This window comes from Athene noctua, chromosome 10 (genome assembly GCF_965140245.1).
Source record: "Athene noctua chromosome 10, bAthNoc1.hap1.1, whole genome shotgun sequence".
Classification (NCBI taxonomy): Eukaryota; Metazoa; Chordata; class Aves; order Strigiformes; family Strigidae; genus Athene; species Athene noctua.
The window spans coordinates 8,637,348-8,653,517 of NC_134046.1; the positions used below are offsets into that span (position 1 = coordinate 8,637,348).

Here is a 16,170-nt window from a genome sequence, read left to right on the forward strand (position 1 = left end):
TTTAAGATCAAAACTCTATGGGAAAGTACAAACTGGAGCATGAAAACAGCATTGCCCAGCCCAGGGTGTGCAAAACCAGTGCCTCCTGGGTGGCAGTGGTTAGTGCTGTTTGGGGTGGGGTCCAGACCCAGCTGGCAGACTAGTGCAGGTGTGGCAGCTAAGCACTTCATTCTTTTAGGTGGCTGCAACTCACAAGGTGATGTCACAATTAAAACAAGAAAACCTCTTTTACTCCCCAACGATGTCCTGGAAGGTGCACAGAAACAAGGTATGCTGGGCTGCTCACTGTATTTCTAAGGTTTGTTGTCCTTAGATCACTGAGTTTTGTAAGACACCTGTACAAAGAGCATTAGCAGTTCTTGCTACTTAGTGATTTTTTGAAAACATGAATTTTCCAGAAGGGGGTGAGGAGGGTGGGTGAAGGAAAATCACATGAATTTTTGTTTCCATTAGATATTCATGTGTCAGGACTACAGGTTTGAAACTCTGAGTATTAAACAAGTGGCTTCAATGATTTCAGCAATGCTGAGTATCCCACCACCTTGTCCAGGATTCTTGTTTGGTATTCCCCAGGCACTTCCGCACTGAGATCAGTGGGGTTTTGGAGAGAAGTTTTAGTGCCTATACAAAGCAAACACTGTCTTTGGTGTTAGTCTATAAATACCTAATGTAAGCAAGCAATTTTGTATTTTCCTGTGTGCTTAATACGTGCGTTCTGCTCCCTCAGGCAGCTGAATTTACATGCTTTTGTTGTCATATGTGTAATGTGCAATACGTATTTCCTTTTTATTAATCAGGCCTGCTGTCAGAAAAGAGATAGAGGGAGTTTGAAAGCACAGCCAGGATAGATACTGTCATTTTGTAATCTTTTGTGCACAGGTGGAAATGCCTGTTTCCACTAAAATAGGTGACAATATTCTGCTGCTTGCAGAAATCTTACAAATGAAAAATCAGGCTAAGGAGTTACTGGCTATCCATGGGGTAATTCTCCTCTGGAAGTGTGCAGTCAATTCCCATTTAGGCTAATTACACTTAAGGAGCCCTTTCCTATAACTAATGAACAATAGGCCTAACTTGTTATTGCATAACCATAGGCACGCACTTTAATACACTGTCGAATTGCACTACCCTGTTAAAATGCTTCCTCTACAAAATTCACTGGAGATTTTTAGGGACGTTTGCTGTAATTACTGCTAGCATGGTTTCTAATTCATTTAATTTTCTTTTCTACCTAAACTGAGCATGTAAGTGTGTTTTAAGAGATTGAATAAATAAATTTTTAATTATAAAATGATGCTGTATCATACATTATTAATAATAACCAACAATGTGTAATACATGTTTAGGTATGAATCCATTAGGAAGATGAACTAATATATATCAGTCCTAAAATAATGTCCTAATTTGTCCTGTTTATAAATGGGGAAATCCATGTTTAAAGTAATTAGAGGTTTATAAAAGCCTTGGATTGACAGGGAGTAAAGCATCGAGCACACTTGGCACTTAGGAATTCTGTTGTCTATTGCAAAGAAGACCCTTTTTTGCCCTTTATTGGTTTCAGCAGTTTGTGAAATCATACAACCAGAATGGTACAGATATACAGAACTCCGGGGTGGGAGCGGCGTGATGAACAAGTCCTGGTTGGCAAACACTCTGGTTATTATGTTTTCTTAAAAAAAAAACCAACAACAAAAAAACACCACAAAAAAACCCCAACACTCCTTTGTATTCTGTCAGTTCACTTTCAGGCAGTTTTCAGGAATTTTGTCACTTGATTTCCTATTAGCGATAGCAGACTTCGGAAATCTCCATAGCGAGTTCCAGGCATTCACCAGTCTCATGGCAGGACTCGAAAAGGCTGCAATCAATGTCACAGTCACAGTTGCAGTCGTTATTTGTGTGGTCTTCGTTGGAGGTCTGGTAGTATCTATTGGATGGACAACAGGTATCTGTCAGCCAATGTTCACAGGTATCAGGCAGCATTATAAGACAGTCCCAAAACTGGCAGAACAAGCAGGCCAGGATAAGTGTTGCGCATTCATCTGAGAAAAAGGAAAAGCAGCAAGATATAAGAAAAGGGGCATGCTTGATTACCCAGGTTCCGGCTAGTGTGACTACACAGAAATGAGATGCAAGAGAGCACACAGGGCAGGCTAAAAATACATTGAAGATAACTACTTTCATAAAGGCAAATGAAAGGATATATTTTCTGACTTGTTTGTTCTGGAAAAACAGCGGCATGAAAATAATTTGAATGAATATACACTGTGGCTGTGAAGTTCAGAGGAACAAGTACTCTGAACCCACTTTATGGTTGGACTTGATGATCTTAAAGGTCTTTTCTAACCTAAATGATTCTGTGGTTCCATACTCTTAAAGTGTTTGGCCATAAATTTCAGCACAGGAGTGAATCCCGTTGCAGCAGGGATGCTCTGCTGGGGGCTTTGCAGCCTTGCAGGAGTTTGGAAGTGCTGCTGCTTTGTGATGTCACGTGTTACCTGACCAATGCACATGACACTGGAGTTTATTTTCTTTTTCAGAAGAGTTTTCAATTAAAGATAAAAAGCATCATGTTTCCCCTGCTATTTCTCACCTTTTCATTCGCAGACTTGTTAATTTTTGAAAGGAGACAAAAGTTTGGAAAATAGTATCAGCTAGAATGTGTGTCTGGAGCCAGTCAATATTCCTGAAAACTTGGTCACTGTGACAAAAACTTTGTGTTATATTTGTTCCCCTCAAAAATCAACTAATTAACTCCCCACCATTCAAACTACAGCATCTGGGGAGGCTGCCTCCGGGTGCAGCAGGGCTCGGAGCAGGTGTGAGATTGTGACTGTGTGAATCCAGTTGGAGCGCAAAGACCCAGACCTTTCAATATTTTTTTTCCCTCCTTGTTTTTGGAAAGGAAAAATGCCTTCAACAATATGAATGCCTTTTCATTGGTTCTTTCAGGAAAGCATATGGTTATAACCACATTTCTTGCCCTAGGATGACTAACTGTGAACTCATTCAACTGCATTGGTTCTGTTGTGGCATTTTCTATCTCACGTAACATAAAGTTCACTGCCAGGAAGTTTCCAGAATTATGCTCTTTTTTTTTTTTTTTTTTTTTTTAAGAAAGCTTTCTTGATGAAAAACAAAATTAAGAAATCATTCCAGCTTTTTTATATATATAAAAAAAGCAGTTAAAGCAGGTAGCAAGAATAAATAGCATGTGGTTGAACTTCTAAGTAACGTATCATCACCAATGTTATCAATTTTAATACATATTTAAATATGTCAAGATCTATTTAAGTTCAGACAAGCACAACTAACTTCTAAGTCAGTTCTGTGGAATAAGAATGACTAGATTTTGATGATACTTAGTAAATTCATGCTTATATTTTTTTTTAACTAAATGAACTGAAATAATTATAAAATTGAAACATTTTATAAGGCAACACCGGTGCATTTAATTGTATGAAATTTACACTGTAGAAAGTGTAATAATTTTATCCAGTAGTCCTTGATGTAATTAAGACTATTATTTTTAGGTATTTTATGTTTATGAAATTTCCTTCCTGTGCATAGATGTGAGAGATGAAATGCAAAATTATTTATCAGTTAAGGATCTTTCAATTTTTTTGTCCTCTCCAAAGATCTATTTTCTAATAACATTTTTTTTTCCTGAATGTGTTAACCATAATGGTGCTTATGTAATCTGAAGAGAATAGATACAATTCTTAGAGTTTCATCGAGGAAAGAGAGCACACAAAAAGCACAAGATTTTAATAATAAAATAATGTTTCAGCGCAGAGCCTGTGATGTGCAGTAAAGATGCTTTTAAATTCCCATCAGAGCACACACCATGAACTGTGATAATAGATGTAACACATTTCGAAAAATCTGCATGTGTGAGGCTTTTTTGTCCTGTTTTAAGTGGGATAATGTATATAAATAATAGATATTAGCAATTAAACATCCATTCCTATGCATTCATTTATATATTTGAAAATAAATTAGCCACAAACTGCAAAAAAGAAGATGCAATCTCCTGTTTTCTCTTCTGTTTTCCCTGCTGTTTGCTAAACGGCATTACTGTATTTATCTCAGTGAGAACAAGGACCTCAGCTCTCATTCCCTACATTAATAGATTAATTAGCACAAAAGAAGAACTTCTAATAATTTTGCTAGCCTGCCTTATCTCTAAATTTTCCTGCTCTTGTTTGGTGGCTGTCAGCTCACACTCTGCTCATGCAGAGGCTGCCCTGAACAAACCTGGTCCAGAGCTCACTGAAGCCATGATGGTCACCCTTGGTGAGACCTATGAGCTTTGGCTATGCTCCTCTCTGAGCACAGGCAATAAAATCACCAATTTCCTCAGCTATCACTCTGCCGTCAGAAGTTCTCCATGCACCAGCAAACAGGATTTGGCCTTGTGTGTGTGGAATAAGCAGTAACTTGTCAGAGTAGAGTGAGCAGAGTATACAGTGACAACCACAAATCTGGCTTCCTTTGGTTTTCTTGGCTTCCATCCAGCCTTTAACATTATTAATTGAGCACAGATTGGGGTTTTTTGTTAATTTCCTTCACTTTTAGCTTTTTTAAGGAGTATGAAAATCTGTTATTTGTATCACATGGTACACACCTGTGTGCCAGTAATGGTTGAGGGGCCTTGATCAGACAGTCAGCAAACTCAGAAAGTCATCAAACTTAGAAAATTGTGAGTGTTTGGACTAGAGGACAAGTCTCCTAAATGAAATAAATACTTCAGATCCTTCATTAAAATGAAATGTATTCCCACAGATGTATCAGAGACATCCCTTTTATTACGGGATCAGTGATACAATAGAGATGGTAATGGCTAATGGTTCCTGGAGAACATGGCAGGTTATGTTGATCTGTATTTAGAAATTCTTAATTTAGGAATTGTTAAATTATATACTTGATAGATCCCAAGTCCATTGGATATAACACACTAATCCATTATTGCAAAAGACACATACAAGAAACTTCAAAAGTGCTTTATGGAAGCCTTTTTTTTTTTTTTACATCCACTGGAATAACCAGGAATAGCTGGTTCTCAGCACAATTCCACTAACATCAGGGGTATTATATTATTTAAATTAGCAGGAGTCATGCCCCTTGGCCTGTAATGAGCATTCACAACCCATTCTATTCCTCAACTCCTGGTTATACTACTGCCTCTGAAACTCTTAAAAAAATATAATGCAGGTATTCGGCTCTTTAACTTGTGCTTTTACGCAATGAAAAGGAGGAGCACCTTTTTGGAAAAGGAAAGACAGCTCTGATTATTATTAGCTCCCGTTGTGTTTTAGCAGTGCTCATTTGTGAAAATACACTTGAGCTATAGGGCTTCTGCTCCAATTTTGGTTTGTAACTACTTTTCATAGCACTTTGTTTTCACATATGCTTTTTCAAAATGCGGAGCATGCCGACCTAACCAGAAGTCCTATCTACACGTATCCACCTGGCCCAGTGGACACAACTTTCTGCAGAAGCAGGGCAGAGTATGAAGAGAGCTCCTCATCCTGACTCACGTGAGTTCTGCAGTGTAGTCAGCAGAGAGAGGATTTGGTGATGGGTCAGCAGAACGGCAGGGTTGGATGTAGTGGTTCACACAAGAACTGCCTGTACAATTCCATAGAAAGAATATGCTGACCACCAAACACAGCATCTGTTCAGTGATCACAGCAGCTACTGCAGTACTAATGGCAAAAAGCAACAGCCTCTACTACTGGGAAGAAATATGTCCGCGTGAGATATTCTGTTTATCTGATATTGACACTAGTACCTCTGTGCAAATAGTCATTACAAAAGTACAAATGCTCTGTTGCACTATAGCCTCTAAGCTCCTCTTCTATGGCTTTAATATCACTGACAATTTAAGATAATCTTCTACAGATTCTCATCTATCACAAAAATGTCTGCAGGGCAATTTAATGCTGCTTTTGGCTATGTTCTTGTACCTCCTGTTCAGCATGTAAACATTTATTTCAAGTTAGATACACACAGTGCTCTTGCAATGGGCATTATTTAGAAATCAGCTTAAATGTGATCTGTTTTATAAAACATACCGTCACTGTCTCTCTGATGTACTGATGTGTCTTCTTCAATGTAAGTGAATTCTCTGCATTTCTCCAGGGAAGCAATGGATGATGTGCTCGCATCTGACAATTTCTTCTCATTTTTGGTACCCTTTGATGAAGTGTCTGTGATGCTGAATTCTGCGACAGAACTCATAACAATACCTTTCATAGGCTTTTCATCTGTACGTTTTTCATTTGTAAGCTGGTTATCTGGTGGGATTAAGGAAAAAAAGAGACTTGTTTGTGATACTAAGACAGAGATCTGAAAGAATAACATATGCAGAATTTCCAAGCCTCCAGTTGTTTTCTTCCAAGGCCTAACCCTACTTACCTAATGATTTCTGTCTCTTTACGCAACTAAAGTTTATTCATAGTAGAAGTATTTGTGAACTTGCATTCTAAGGTTTTCTCTTAAACTCAGAGGACTTAGAGGCTAAGTAATTATTCACTTCAACTGGGTGGGATCAGGTTAGGAGAGAGAACAGAAATATTGCCTCAGTCAACATCTATTTGAATTGTGATATCCTAACTTCAATTTGTGATATAAAAGAAGGTAAAACAATGATCTTGTTATTTTTCAACAGTGGGTTTGTTTCCCTAAATTTACAGCCAACAATGTGTGTGTAGGTGGTACCTAGATGCAGATGTGCCAGCTTGCCATGGCTCATAATCTTGCAGCAAAGAAAGCCAGATGGTATCTGTTTAACATTCAGATTCATTATTTCATAACTTCATCCACACTAGTGTTGCTGGCCTGGAAGTCAACTAGAAGATGGGATACTTCACATTCTGTCAGTGTGCCAGAGAGGCAGCTCAAAAACCAGAGGGAGAGCTTAATTTTAAGTCCCAACTAGGGGAAAGGTTAAAAAGAGTTCTGAGCTCAATTTATTCTTGAAGAACTTCTCAGGCACAGATAAACATGGGTTGATATATAGTTTCACTTACTCTCCGAACTGATCAAGAGGCCAAGAAACACAGTCATTCTCTCTATGGCTGGGATGATAAAACCTCATCAATTCTTATCTACAGCTGATTAACTCCTGCACCTCACATCAAGCACAGCCTCTCTTTTTATCTCACTTAAATCTTGTGATATGCTTGCTCTTGAGCTATATACAGAAAATCAATCTTTACAAACACCTCAGTTTTGCAAACATTACTTTCTGAGAGGAACAGTAAGTGCTCTTAAAGCAGTTAGTCTGCACTTTGCTGCAAGGAGGCAAAGAGAGACCCTGCATATCTCTTGTTTTTCAGGTACCTTTGACCCCTGATGTATATTAAAGAAAAGCCAAAACAAAAGATGTTGAGTGAAACCTTGTTGAGACTTCATTTATGTCCCATAGTATTATTTCAGCCAAAAGGAGGAAATGTGAATGGGATGGGTGGATTGCAAGGAAGGTGAAAAACCACTGGGACCATCAGGCTTGAAGTGGGAGGAAGCAAAGATTTGAGGTCTAACCGGTATCTAGAGCAAGTCCAGTGAAGGCCACCGAGGTGGTGAGGGGCCTGGAACATCTCGTGTGTGAGGAGAGGCTGAGGCAGCTAGGCTTGGTTGGCCTGGAGAGGAGAAGGCGAAGCATGGTGCTGGATGCTGTCTTCCACTTCATTACCAGGGTGATGGAGAAGCCAGACCCCAGGTCCTTCCAGCAGTGCACAGAGGTAAAAGGACAAGAGGCCACTGTCACAAGCGGCAGCAAGGGCGATTGGGATTGTATATGGGAACAAATTCTTCATCATGGGAGGCGTAAAGCACCAGGACAGGCCCTGGCAAGGCTGGGGAAGTGTGAAGAGCTCAGCTGGGCATGGACCTCGGCAACCTGCTCTTACCGCAGTGTTAACCCTCAGCAAAGGCCAGACAAGGTGACTTCTAGAAGTCCCTTTCAAGCTAATTTTTTAATGATTTCTATGAATCTACTTACAGAATGAGTGAGCAATTCATATATATTTTTACTCATAGATTTCATGCTGTTTTACATCAACTTCATGTGGAAAAATACATAGAAGCAGAAAAGCTGGGTAGAGGTTAGTAGAGTAAGACCTTGGGAGAGAATAAGAAGAAGTACTAAGCTATCATTTTCACTTTAAAACACTGTTTTAAAAATGTGTGTTGGCAGATGTTTTGGCTTGATTTTGAACTTGTAATAATGACAAAGTCTACTATGAAGGAAAGGTGGATTTTCCCTGTCCTGGAGAGTTTACAGGTTGGCCTTAGGCAGGAAGTGACCATTGGGATAGAGAAAAGTAAGGGGAAGGAGAGGGTAGGACAGCAATGAGAGAGAGGAGTCACAGAAACCTGTAATTGTCAGTTATTGTGAGCATTACAACAAAGGAAAGCCACAAGCAAGACTTGGGAAGGGCAGGAGAGGCAGTGGCTTCTCTGGGTGTAAACCAGCAGTGCAAAACACAGTGGTGCTCGCCTGGAGGTTGTACACTTTGGTCATAGGAAACCAGCATCCTGGGCAAAGCACACCAGATTTTGCCAATCTGTGATAATCTGTTGATGGTTTCCCCCCCAGAGTAAGTAAATATAGCTTTTTTTGTTTTTTCCCTCTCTGACTTCTTGACCAGCATCTTGAGTCCAAAAAGTGAAAATTCATGCATTTTTTATGTACTTACGTGTACAGAAACCACTGTTTTCCAGTGTTTATAAATCAGTGACATACTACAGTTTTTCCCGCATTTTCATTCAATTATATACCATCTCAAGTAAAAGTTGTGCTAACTGAAGTAGCAGAGCTCTGGAGGACGCAATGTCCCACTTACGCATTGGATCTATTGGATAGTAATTGATTTGTGAGTCCAGAAGACACACGCCCCACCTGTTATTCAGGTGCCAATCTTACAAATGGATCTTGTTTGTCCAGGCTGAAAGCTACACACAGGCTGAGTAGTTGAATACACATGGATCAGATTGAAAGGCCTAGGCAAGAATGACGATTTCTATCCTTTTCCACTTTCAAAATTGGCCCCAAAATCTAAACTGGATATATTTTAAATTGCAATATATCTGTTGAGTTCCCCATTTCTGCAACAATACAATGGCCCACAGAATGCACTTAAGCATTCAATAAACGAGACTGAAAAAAAGAATCAGACAGAGGTAATCAGTAAATGCCAGACTAACATTTACTGTATCCACCAACTTCTACTATTCATGCTTTGAGTCAATTTTTATTCTTGAAGTGCTGTTGAAGAGAAATCAAAACCAGAAATAGAAAGGCATAGACATAACCTGAATTTTTCAATACAGCACCATCAAACAAAAGGGTAACAAAAGCTGTCATTCAAGGACTCTTCTGTTTGTTAAAGCATACTACATCTTTGAAAATACAGTACATTTTAGTGTCAGACTCTTAGTTTGAAAAGCTCCCTTTAAGTAATGTTATACTTGTCTTGTACAGCTAGATCAAGTCTTCATGCAATCACTGTAACAAGCAACTTGCTATGACAAGCGAGATCCTTGCTTCCAGAAAACAGTGCGATAGAGGCTAAAGCAGTGTACAATTATAGGTCTCCATTTCATTTTTATGCAATTACCTTCAGTTCAGCTGTGGGTCCATCTACATTATGTCTTTTATCAATTTAACGTTTGCACAAAGTGTCTAAAGAAATAAAGATGATGCTAGACACGCATAAAAAAAACGGTTAGCACTTTTTTTTTTTTCTTTTATAGTTTGTTGCTGCATGGAACACTAGTAGGTTGAGAGTTTGGAACAAATAAGTGGAGACAAATAGGCTTTAAAATATATTATGTAAAATAGATATTATTTATGGTTATTGTGAAATGAGAATGTAAAAAAAAATTTAAACTACAATTAGAGATGGGCAGAGGGTCAAACTTTGCTACTGTTTTTTAAGACCCCATGTTCAGCTTCAGATATCCACAAATGTCTGTGTTTTTAACATGTAGAAATCATCCACTGAAGTGAATTAAAAGGGAAAAATAAGTGTATCATGATGAAGAAAGCTCAGATTATTCAGTGTTAGACTGTTAGGCAGAGACAGCTAGAGGTAAACCCCCACAATGTGCCATTTTAAAATAGTATCATGAAGCAGCAACTTTCTTCCTCATACAGGGAAGCTGGGGCTTGCCTTGACTGTTGCAGTAGAAGACTGGGGTTGTTCACCCATGTTTGTATTAAAGATAGAGTTAGTCTCAATACTCACATGAAATTTCTATTTTTTTAGACGTTCCATGATTCAGGAGGCTGACTACGGTGTCTAAATTAACGAAAGTACAAAGTAAATTGCTTACATTCCACTGATGCCAGCCCCAGAGCTCTCTGGTTAATAGCGACGAGCAATGATACCAAGACTGGCATTGATAGTAGGTCCCCTGACCTCTATTTCTCTACACTGCCTTAGGCACAAAGCTGGAGAATAGGAGGCTGATGTTTCCTAGCACACTTTTGAAATTAGCTTTTATATAGTGGTATATAAGGCCTCTAGGTCTTTTTTTGGCATGGGACAGGGACAGCAGCAATATGCTTTTGTTCAGTTGGACAGGGACGGCAGCAATATGGGTAATGCCAAAGAGTTATTTGATGCAACTGGTTAGTAGGAGTTGCCACTGAAAGAGAAGGAGGAGAACTGATCTATCACCTTATGCAGGGCTCATGCACATTTTACAAGCAAAGGACGAGGCCTGTGGCTCTTCTTGCCAGTGGCATTTGTTCCAAATCTATCCTGGTAGTGGCCCTTTGCCTCACACCCCTGTGGCAAGGGCTCCCAAGGGTTAATGGTGAACTGTGTGGAAAACTCCAGCAGTTTAGGACATGTAACTTTTAAATTTCACCATGAGGCATCTTCGTGTATCAGTGCAGTGACAGAACCAAAGGAATGCCTGGCTGATCTCCCTGTCACTGGTTATCCCATGCACCGCTGTCACTACTTGTCTATTTAATATATCACATGCTCGTCACTGAAAGAGCTGTGTGCCATGTCCATTCAGTTCTGAGATGAGCAGGCAGAGCTACATCAGACCCGATGGATGATAACTTGTAAGTATAAAAGCTTGAACTGAACTCACTTGGTTTGAAATGGCTCAGAGTAAAATGAAACCCAAACCCCAGGTTTCGATGGATGTGTTTCAAAAAAGGAAAAGTAAAAAGGAAACCAAACTATGGTTTTTTGCCGGTCTAAAGGACATAATTTGTCTGTTAGCAGCAATGGGGGTGGGGGGGTGGGAATGCCAGGGGCATCTCTGCATGGTGTGGCACATGCATGGGCCCAGTATCTTACCTGCTTGGTCCTCACTGTGCAGCATCACCCTGGGGAGCACCAGGAGAGGCAGGGACCTGGTGCAGCTGTCTTGGTGGAAGAACAAAACAGCACTGCAGAGGGACACTGTAAATAAATGTGGCTTGGCACAGCTATCACCCACAACCACTTTGTGACAGTCACTGACTTCAAGAGTTGTTGCTTTGGGGACAAATAGAAGCAAGTGTACTTCCTTGCAGGAGGAGGTTACATGGGATGGTGCAACTGTTTCTGTTACTCTCTGTCTCATTTGTGGAAAGGAAGCGAAAATAAAACAAATTGCTGAGAGAGGAGGTTTTACCTGAGAAGAGAGTAAGAGGATCACTGGCAAACACAGAAGGTCCTGTTTCAGGTAGGTACAGAAAATTTGAGGGCTGGGAGGTCTGCAATGAAATGTGGGGTATTATCCATGCCCCAACACCCCAGAAACCCTAGATGAGGTTCCCAAATCATCAGCAAAGGAGGAGAGAGGAAACTGCAGCCCGTACTCCAACCTCCATGGCTTATCCATCTTGGTGGACAAGAGGCCCAAGGTCCTCATGGTGACAAGCCCAGGTCCCCACATGGGTGCTGAGCTCCTCCACCTCTGCTGCATTTGCCATCCACTCTGCGTGCAGGGCTTGGAGGCTTAAACCTTCCTGCCTTCTCTCTTGCAGTGTCAGGGAAGCGAAGTAGGAGGGGGTGTGGGATTATCCTTGCAGTGGGTGCAAGCAGATGGAGAAAACTCCATGGGAACTGCTTTCATCCACGTAGGAGAGGCCAGAGGGAGGGCGGGCTTCACAGCTGACCTGCAGCAAGCTCCTCTAGACTAATATATCATGGGTGCTTTCATAGTTTCATGTCCATTACATTTTGCTGAGCTCAGGCATAAGGATACCGGGGATTTAGAGACTCTTTATTTTTGTTGTAAGGAAACAGGAAATAGTACACAAGGCTATAAATATATATTGGGCTTGATATGACATCATGAACTTATGCAAGTGCTTCTCTTCTGAATTATGATGATGGACTGGTAATTCACAGGAGCTCTGGGTTTACTTTATTTTGCTGTTGCAGTAACAAAGCTAATGGTGCAATCCCGGGAGGGGGTATTTTATCAATAGTGAATTTTTGACCTCATTGCATACGTTTTAACTTCATGAATTAGTGACCCAGCTGACTGTAAAGCCTTCTATAGACTTATTATAAATCTATCACAGGACTGGCAAAAAACTTTGGCCCAGATCCTAAACTCTGACAGGCATGTGTTGATGGACTGCATAGCAAGCACTTCCACTAATATTTCTCACTAATTATACCATATATTAAGAAAAATGAATGAAGCCAATGTTTATATGCAGCTTTAACTGCTTTTGATGTAAGAAAGCAACACAATCTCTAATAAATTTTCACCTTCAACATTTCTATTCATTATAATTTTTACCATGATGAATGAAGTTAGAACTGGAGAGGGAGGGGGTTCATCTTGAAATCTGTTCAGTGAATGACTGAATTTACTTTCCTTCCCCAACTTGTGTTGAGGAAGGAGGGAACAGATGGACACAGGAAGAAGAGGGAGGCGAGTGTGGAACGAAGGAGATGGGTGAGGAACAGATGGAGTCGGGGGAAAGCGAAGAGGAGAGTCAGCAAGGATGGTAGGAAAGTTTTCCACTTGACCTTGAGTTGAAATGAAGATCTGCATATGCCATGGGGCAGCTAGATTTTGGGATGCATCCTTTCTTCTCTCAGTGGCGCTTATGCCTTAGAGTCTTGTGGGCCATCCCAGCAGTCCCGTCCGTCCCAGGGGATCTTCAGAACCTTAACCTAGATTTTTCTTGAGGGGACAGCTGCTGAGAAGGGCATCTGCACTCTGTTCAGGTCCCATAATTGGGGGAGAATTGTGTACAAATGCAGTACCCAAAATGAGTTGGGATGTGTTAAATGTCCCAGGAATCCCAGACAACCCAGAAATTGGAGTTTATGATTTTGAAGAGATACCCTACTCCCCGTTTGTTAGTATCCAATGGCCAAAATACTAAAAGTGATTTATGATTTTACCTGCTTCAAGTAAGACATTTGAGATGGCCAGATTTTCAGAATATGCTGAGCATCTGCACTTTGAGATGTATTGAATTATATAGGCCAAATCACTAGTAAGTCCTGGAAAATCTTGATTATATTCTTAATTCTATTAAATTGCCTGCATATAGTCCATTGGTTCTGGCTTTGCTAGCTGAAGAATGGAAGAGGTGAAAGTTAAATATTGGCCATGTGTGTCATTCCCTTTGAAGAAAATGGGAGCCATGTGCACTCACCTAACAGCAAAGTTTGGCCCCGACTATGATTTCACAGCTGGGCCCTAACTTCAGGAATGCCAAAGCACTAAATGACTCAGTTGAGTAATCTGATCAATGCCGTATTTTCACTGTGGATTTAAACTGCACACACAGCAAGAACAGAGTTAGTTTTCTTCTCTCTCAAAATCACTTTTCGCTGTAGATTTGATAGCATAAATATGAAGTTTTGCTCTCGTCACACAAATAAGTGAAATGGCAGAAAACGTATGTCAAATAAAATGCACAATATTACATCCTTTTTACTTTTTCGAGGCTGTTTAAGAAAATGGCTTCATTAATTTTGACTGAATAAAAGGTTCCTTTAAGGGATTTCAATAGGTGACATGAAAAGTGTTAATACAAATGATCAAGACAATGGAGGTTAAAACTGTTTTGAAAATATGTTTCTTTTATAGATCTCAGCTGTTGGAAGAGTTACAGAATAAATATACGGTAGTGCTGACATTCAGTGCTGTTTCATCTTAGCGAAAGAGTTTTTAATAAAGAAAATTCTTTTCAAAGAATGCTTTCTGCAGCCAGTCTTCAGAAAGAGGTTTTCCCCCCTCCTAGTTTAATAAAATTAAAGTAATTTATGTCATATTGATATGTCGATATGTTTTTCAATAAACTTTTTCACAGAGATTTTTTTAAAATTCTCTTCACTTTAAAAATTATAATTATATGTCTTCCTCCCACTTTGAAAATGGCACAAGGTGCTCATTTGCAGAGCTCTACTGTTCAAATCTTCACTGAGAATAGAAATGTCATGACTCAGTTAACAATGCTTTATTATTCACATTGATCTTTTTTTATAGTGTTCTTTATCTCAAAAACATTGTAAATCAGATATCTTCCTCCCACTCTTTTGTTCATTTGCAAATTTTTATTATTCTAGTTTAAAAAAGCAATGGAGTGTCAAGAGTCAGTGTATATTGTTTATGTTCTTTTTCGCTTTAAAATTACTTTTAACTATAAAAAGTAAGATGTACAGCAGGAAACAAAAAAAGCTGGATTTAAGAATGCTTTAAAAAGAATTGAAGGAATCGGTGTGAATTTTATGTTGTTTGCTTACACTTTAGAGTTGTAATAGACTTTGCAAGAAGGAAGACCAAACACTTTAAGAAAGGGGTTTTTTTATGTGCTAATTCAAAAGTCCCTGTTGCATCGGACATCATCATCCATGTTAGACACTGGACATAATTCATGCTCTCAGCGAAGACAATAGCAAAATTCACAACTGCTTTTGTAGCACGTTCCCTGGATGGTTTACAGGTGCCTGCCCACAGACCCCCACTCTCCATCGCTCTGTGTCAGAGCTTGGCGCCAGGTCCTCAGGAGCCCTTGGCTGATAAGTGCCAAGAGAAATCACTGAGTTTCACAGGAACTTCACAGCTTTGGTATCAAGTGTTAACTGCAGCAGAAATGTAACTTCAGCTGGTCGCCAGGCAAGGCAGTCACTGAAACCCATGGGCCAGGGTGCAGGGTATGGCCCTGCATCCTCTGAGAAAGCTGTGCCGGAGCCTCCAAGATTTGATCTTCCAAATTCTCCTTTAACCACTGTTTTCTTTCCTACCAAGTTTTTCTTTAGGTCTGTATTTATGTTCTGGCTGTTGTGACTGTATGAAATAGCCTCCATGAAATAAATCCACTATAGCAATTGGGGCTAGTCCAGAGAACAGCAGGATCTCATGGCATTTCACATGCTGCTTGCTGATAGGTAACTTTTTTTTTTTTTCTGTTGCCTGTTTTGAATTAATTTCCTCCAGTTTATGCACAGGGCATCCTGGCACCCTGTTGTTACTCCAGCAGCTCTTGAAAGAGATCATCCTCTCTGGGAGTCTCTGAGAAGGAGTGGCTATTTTTGAAGTTGAATTTAAGCCCCAGATTGGATTTTTGGATCTTGTAGGTGGTGTGGCAACTCTATCACATGAACCAACCTTAAAAAGCTTTTGTAAAGAAAAATAAAGTCTTATTTCCATATTCTTTTATTTCTTTCTCTCTGTTTCAATGCTGCACTCTCCTGACATTTTTCTGAAAGGGAAAATTAAAAAAACTCAGAGCAAGTAAGTCTCAAGCTGAACCCTATCTGAAAACACACAGCCCCGTCCTTCTTCCTCCAAGTGGAGGGCTAAGCATCTATTTGTTTTTGTTAATGTCTGTAGGTCAACCCAACCACCATAGGGCTGTGCTAGTCCTTTGTCCCCTCCCTGGGCTGCAGGGATTTGAGTCCCTGAGGCCACCCCACTGATGGGGCTGCATGGACACCTCACACCAGGTTCTGGGGCAGGTCCATGCCAGTGCTCATGGGCAGCTGCTTGTTGTATTGCTGGGATAACTCAGAACTCTTGAATTCTCTTTATTCATCACTGCAGAGTGTGAAACTGGAGATTTTGATGCATTACTTTATCTGAATTGATCGTGTTGTTTTCAAATTAAAGACAAAACCAAACATTATTATTATTATTATAATCCTTGCCTCAACAGCACTGCTGCATTAATTCAGTCTT

General features: G+C 39.9%; 1 protein-coding gene across 1 annotated transcript; it reads right to left on the reverse strand.

Moving 5' to 3' along the window:
- Positions 1 to 1,782: 1,782 nt before the first annotated feature.
- MDFIC2 (MyoD family inhibitor domain containing 2) lies at positions 1,783 to 11,598 on the reverse strand. Its single transcript, XM_074914601.1, has 3 exons — positions 11,331 to 11,598; positions 6,078 to 6,299; positions 1,783 to 2,042 (listed from the first exon to the last, which is right to left on the reverse strand). The coding sequence occupies exons 1-3, from the start codon at positions 11,596 to 11,598 to the stop codon at positions 1,783 to 1,785; spliced, it is 750 nt and encodes a 249-aa protein (XP_074770702.1).
- Between the last annotated feature and the right edge of the window lie 4,572 nt (positions 11,599 to 16,170).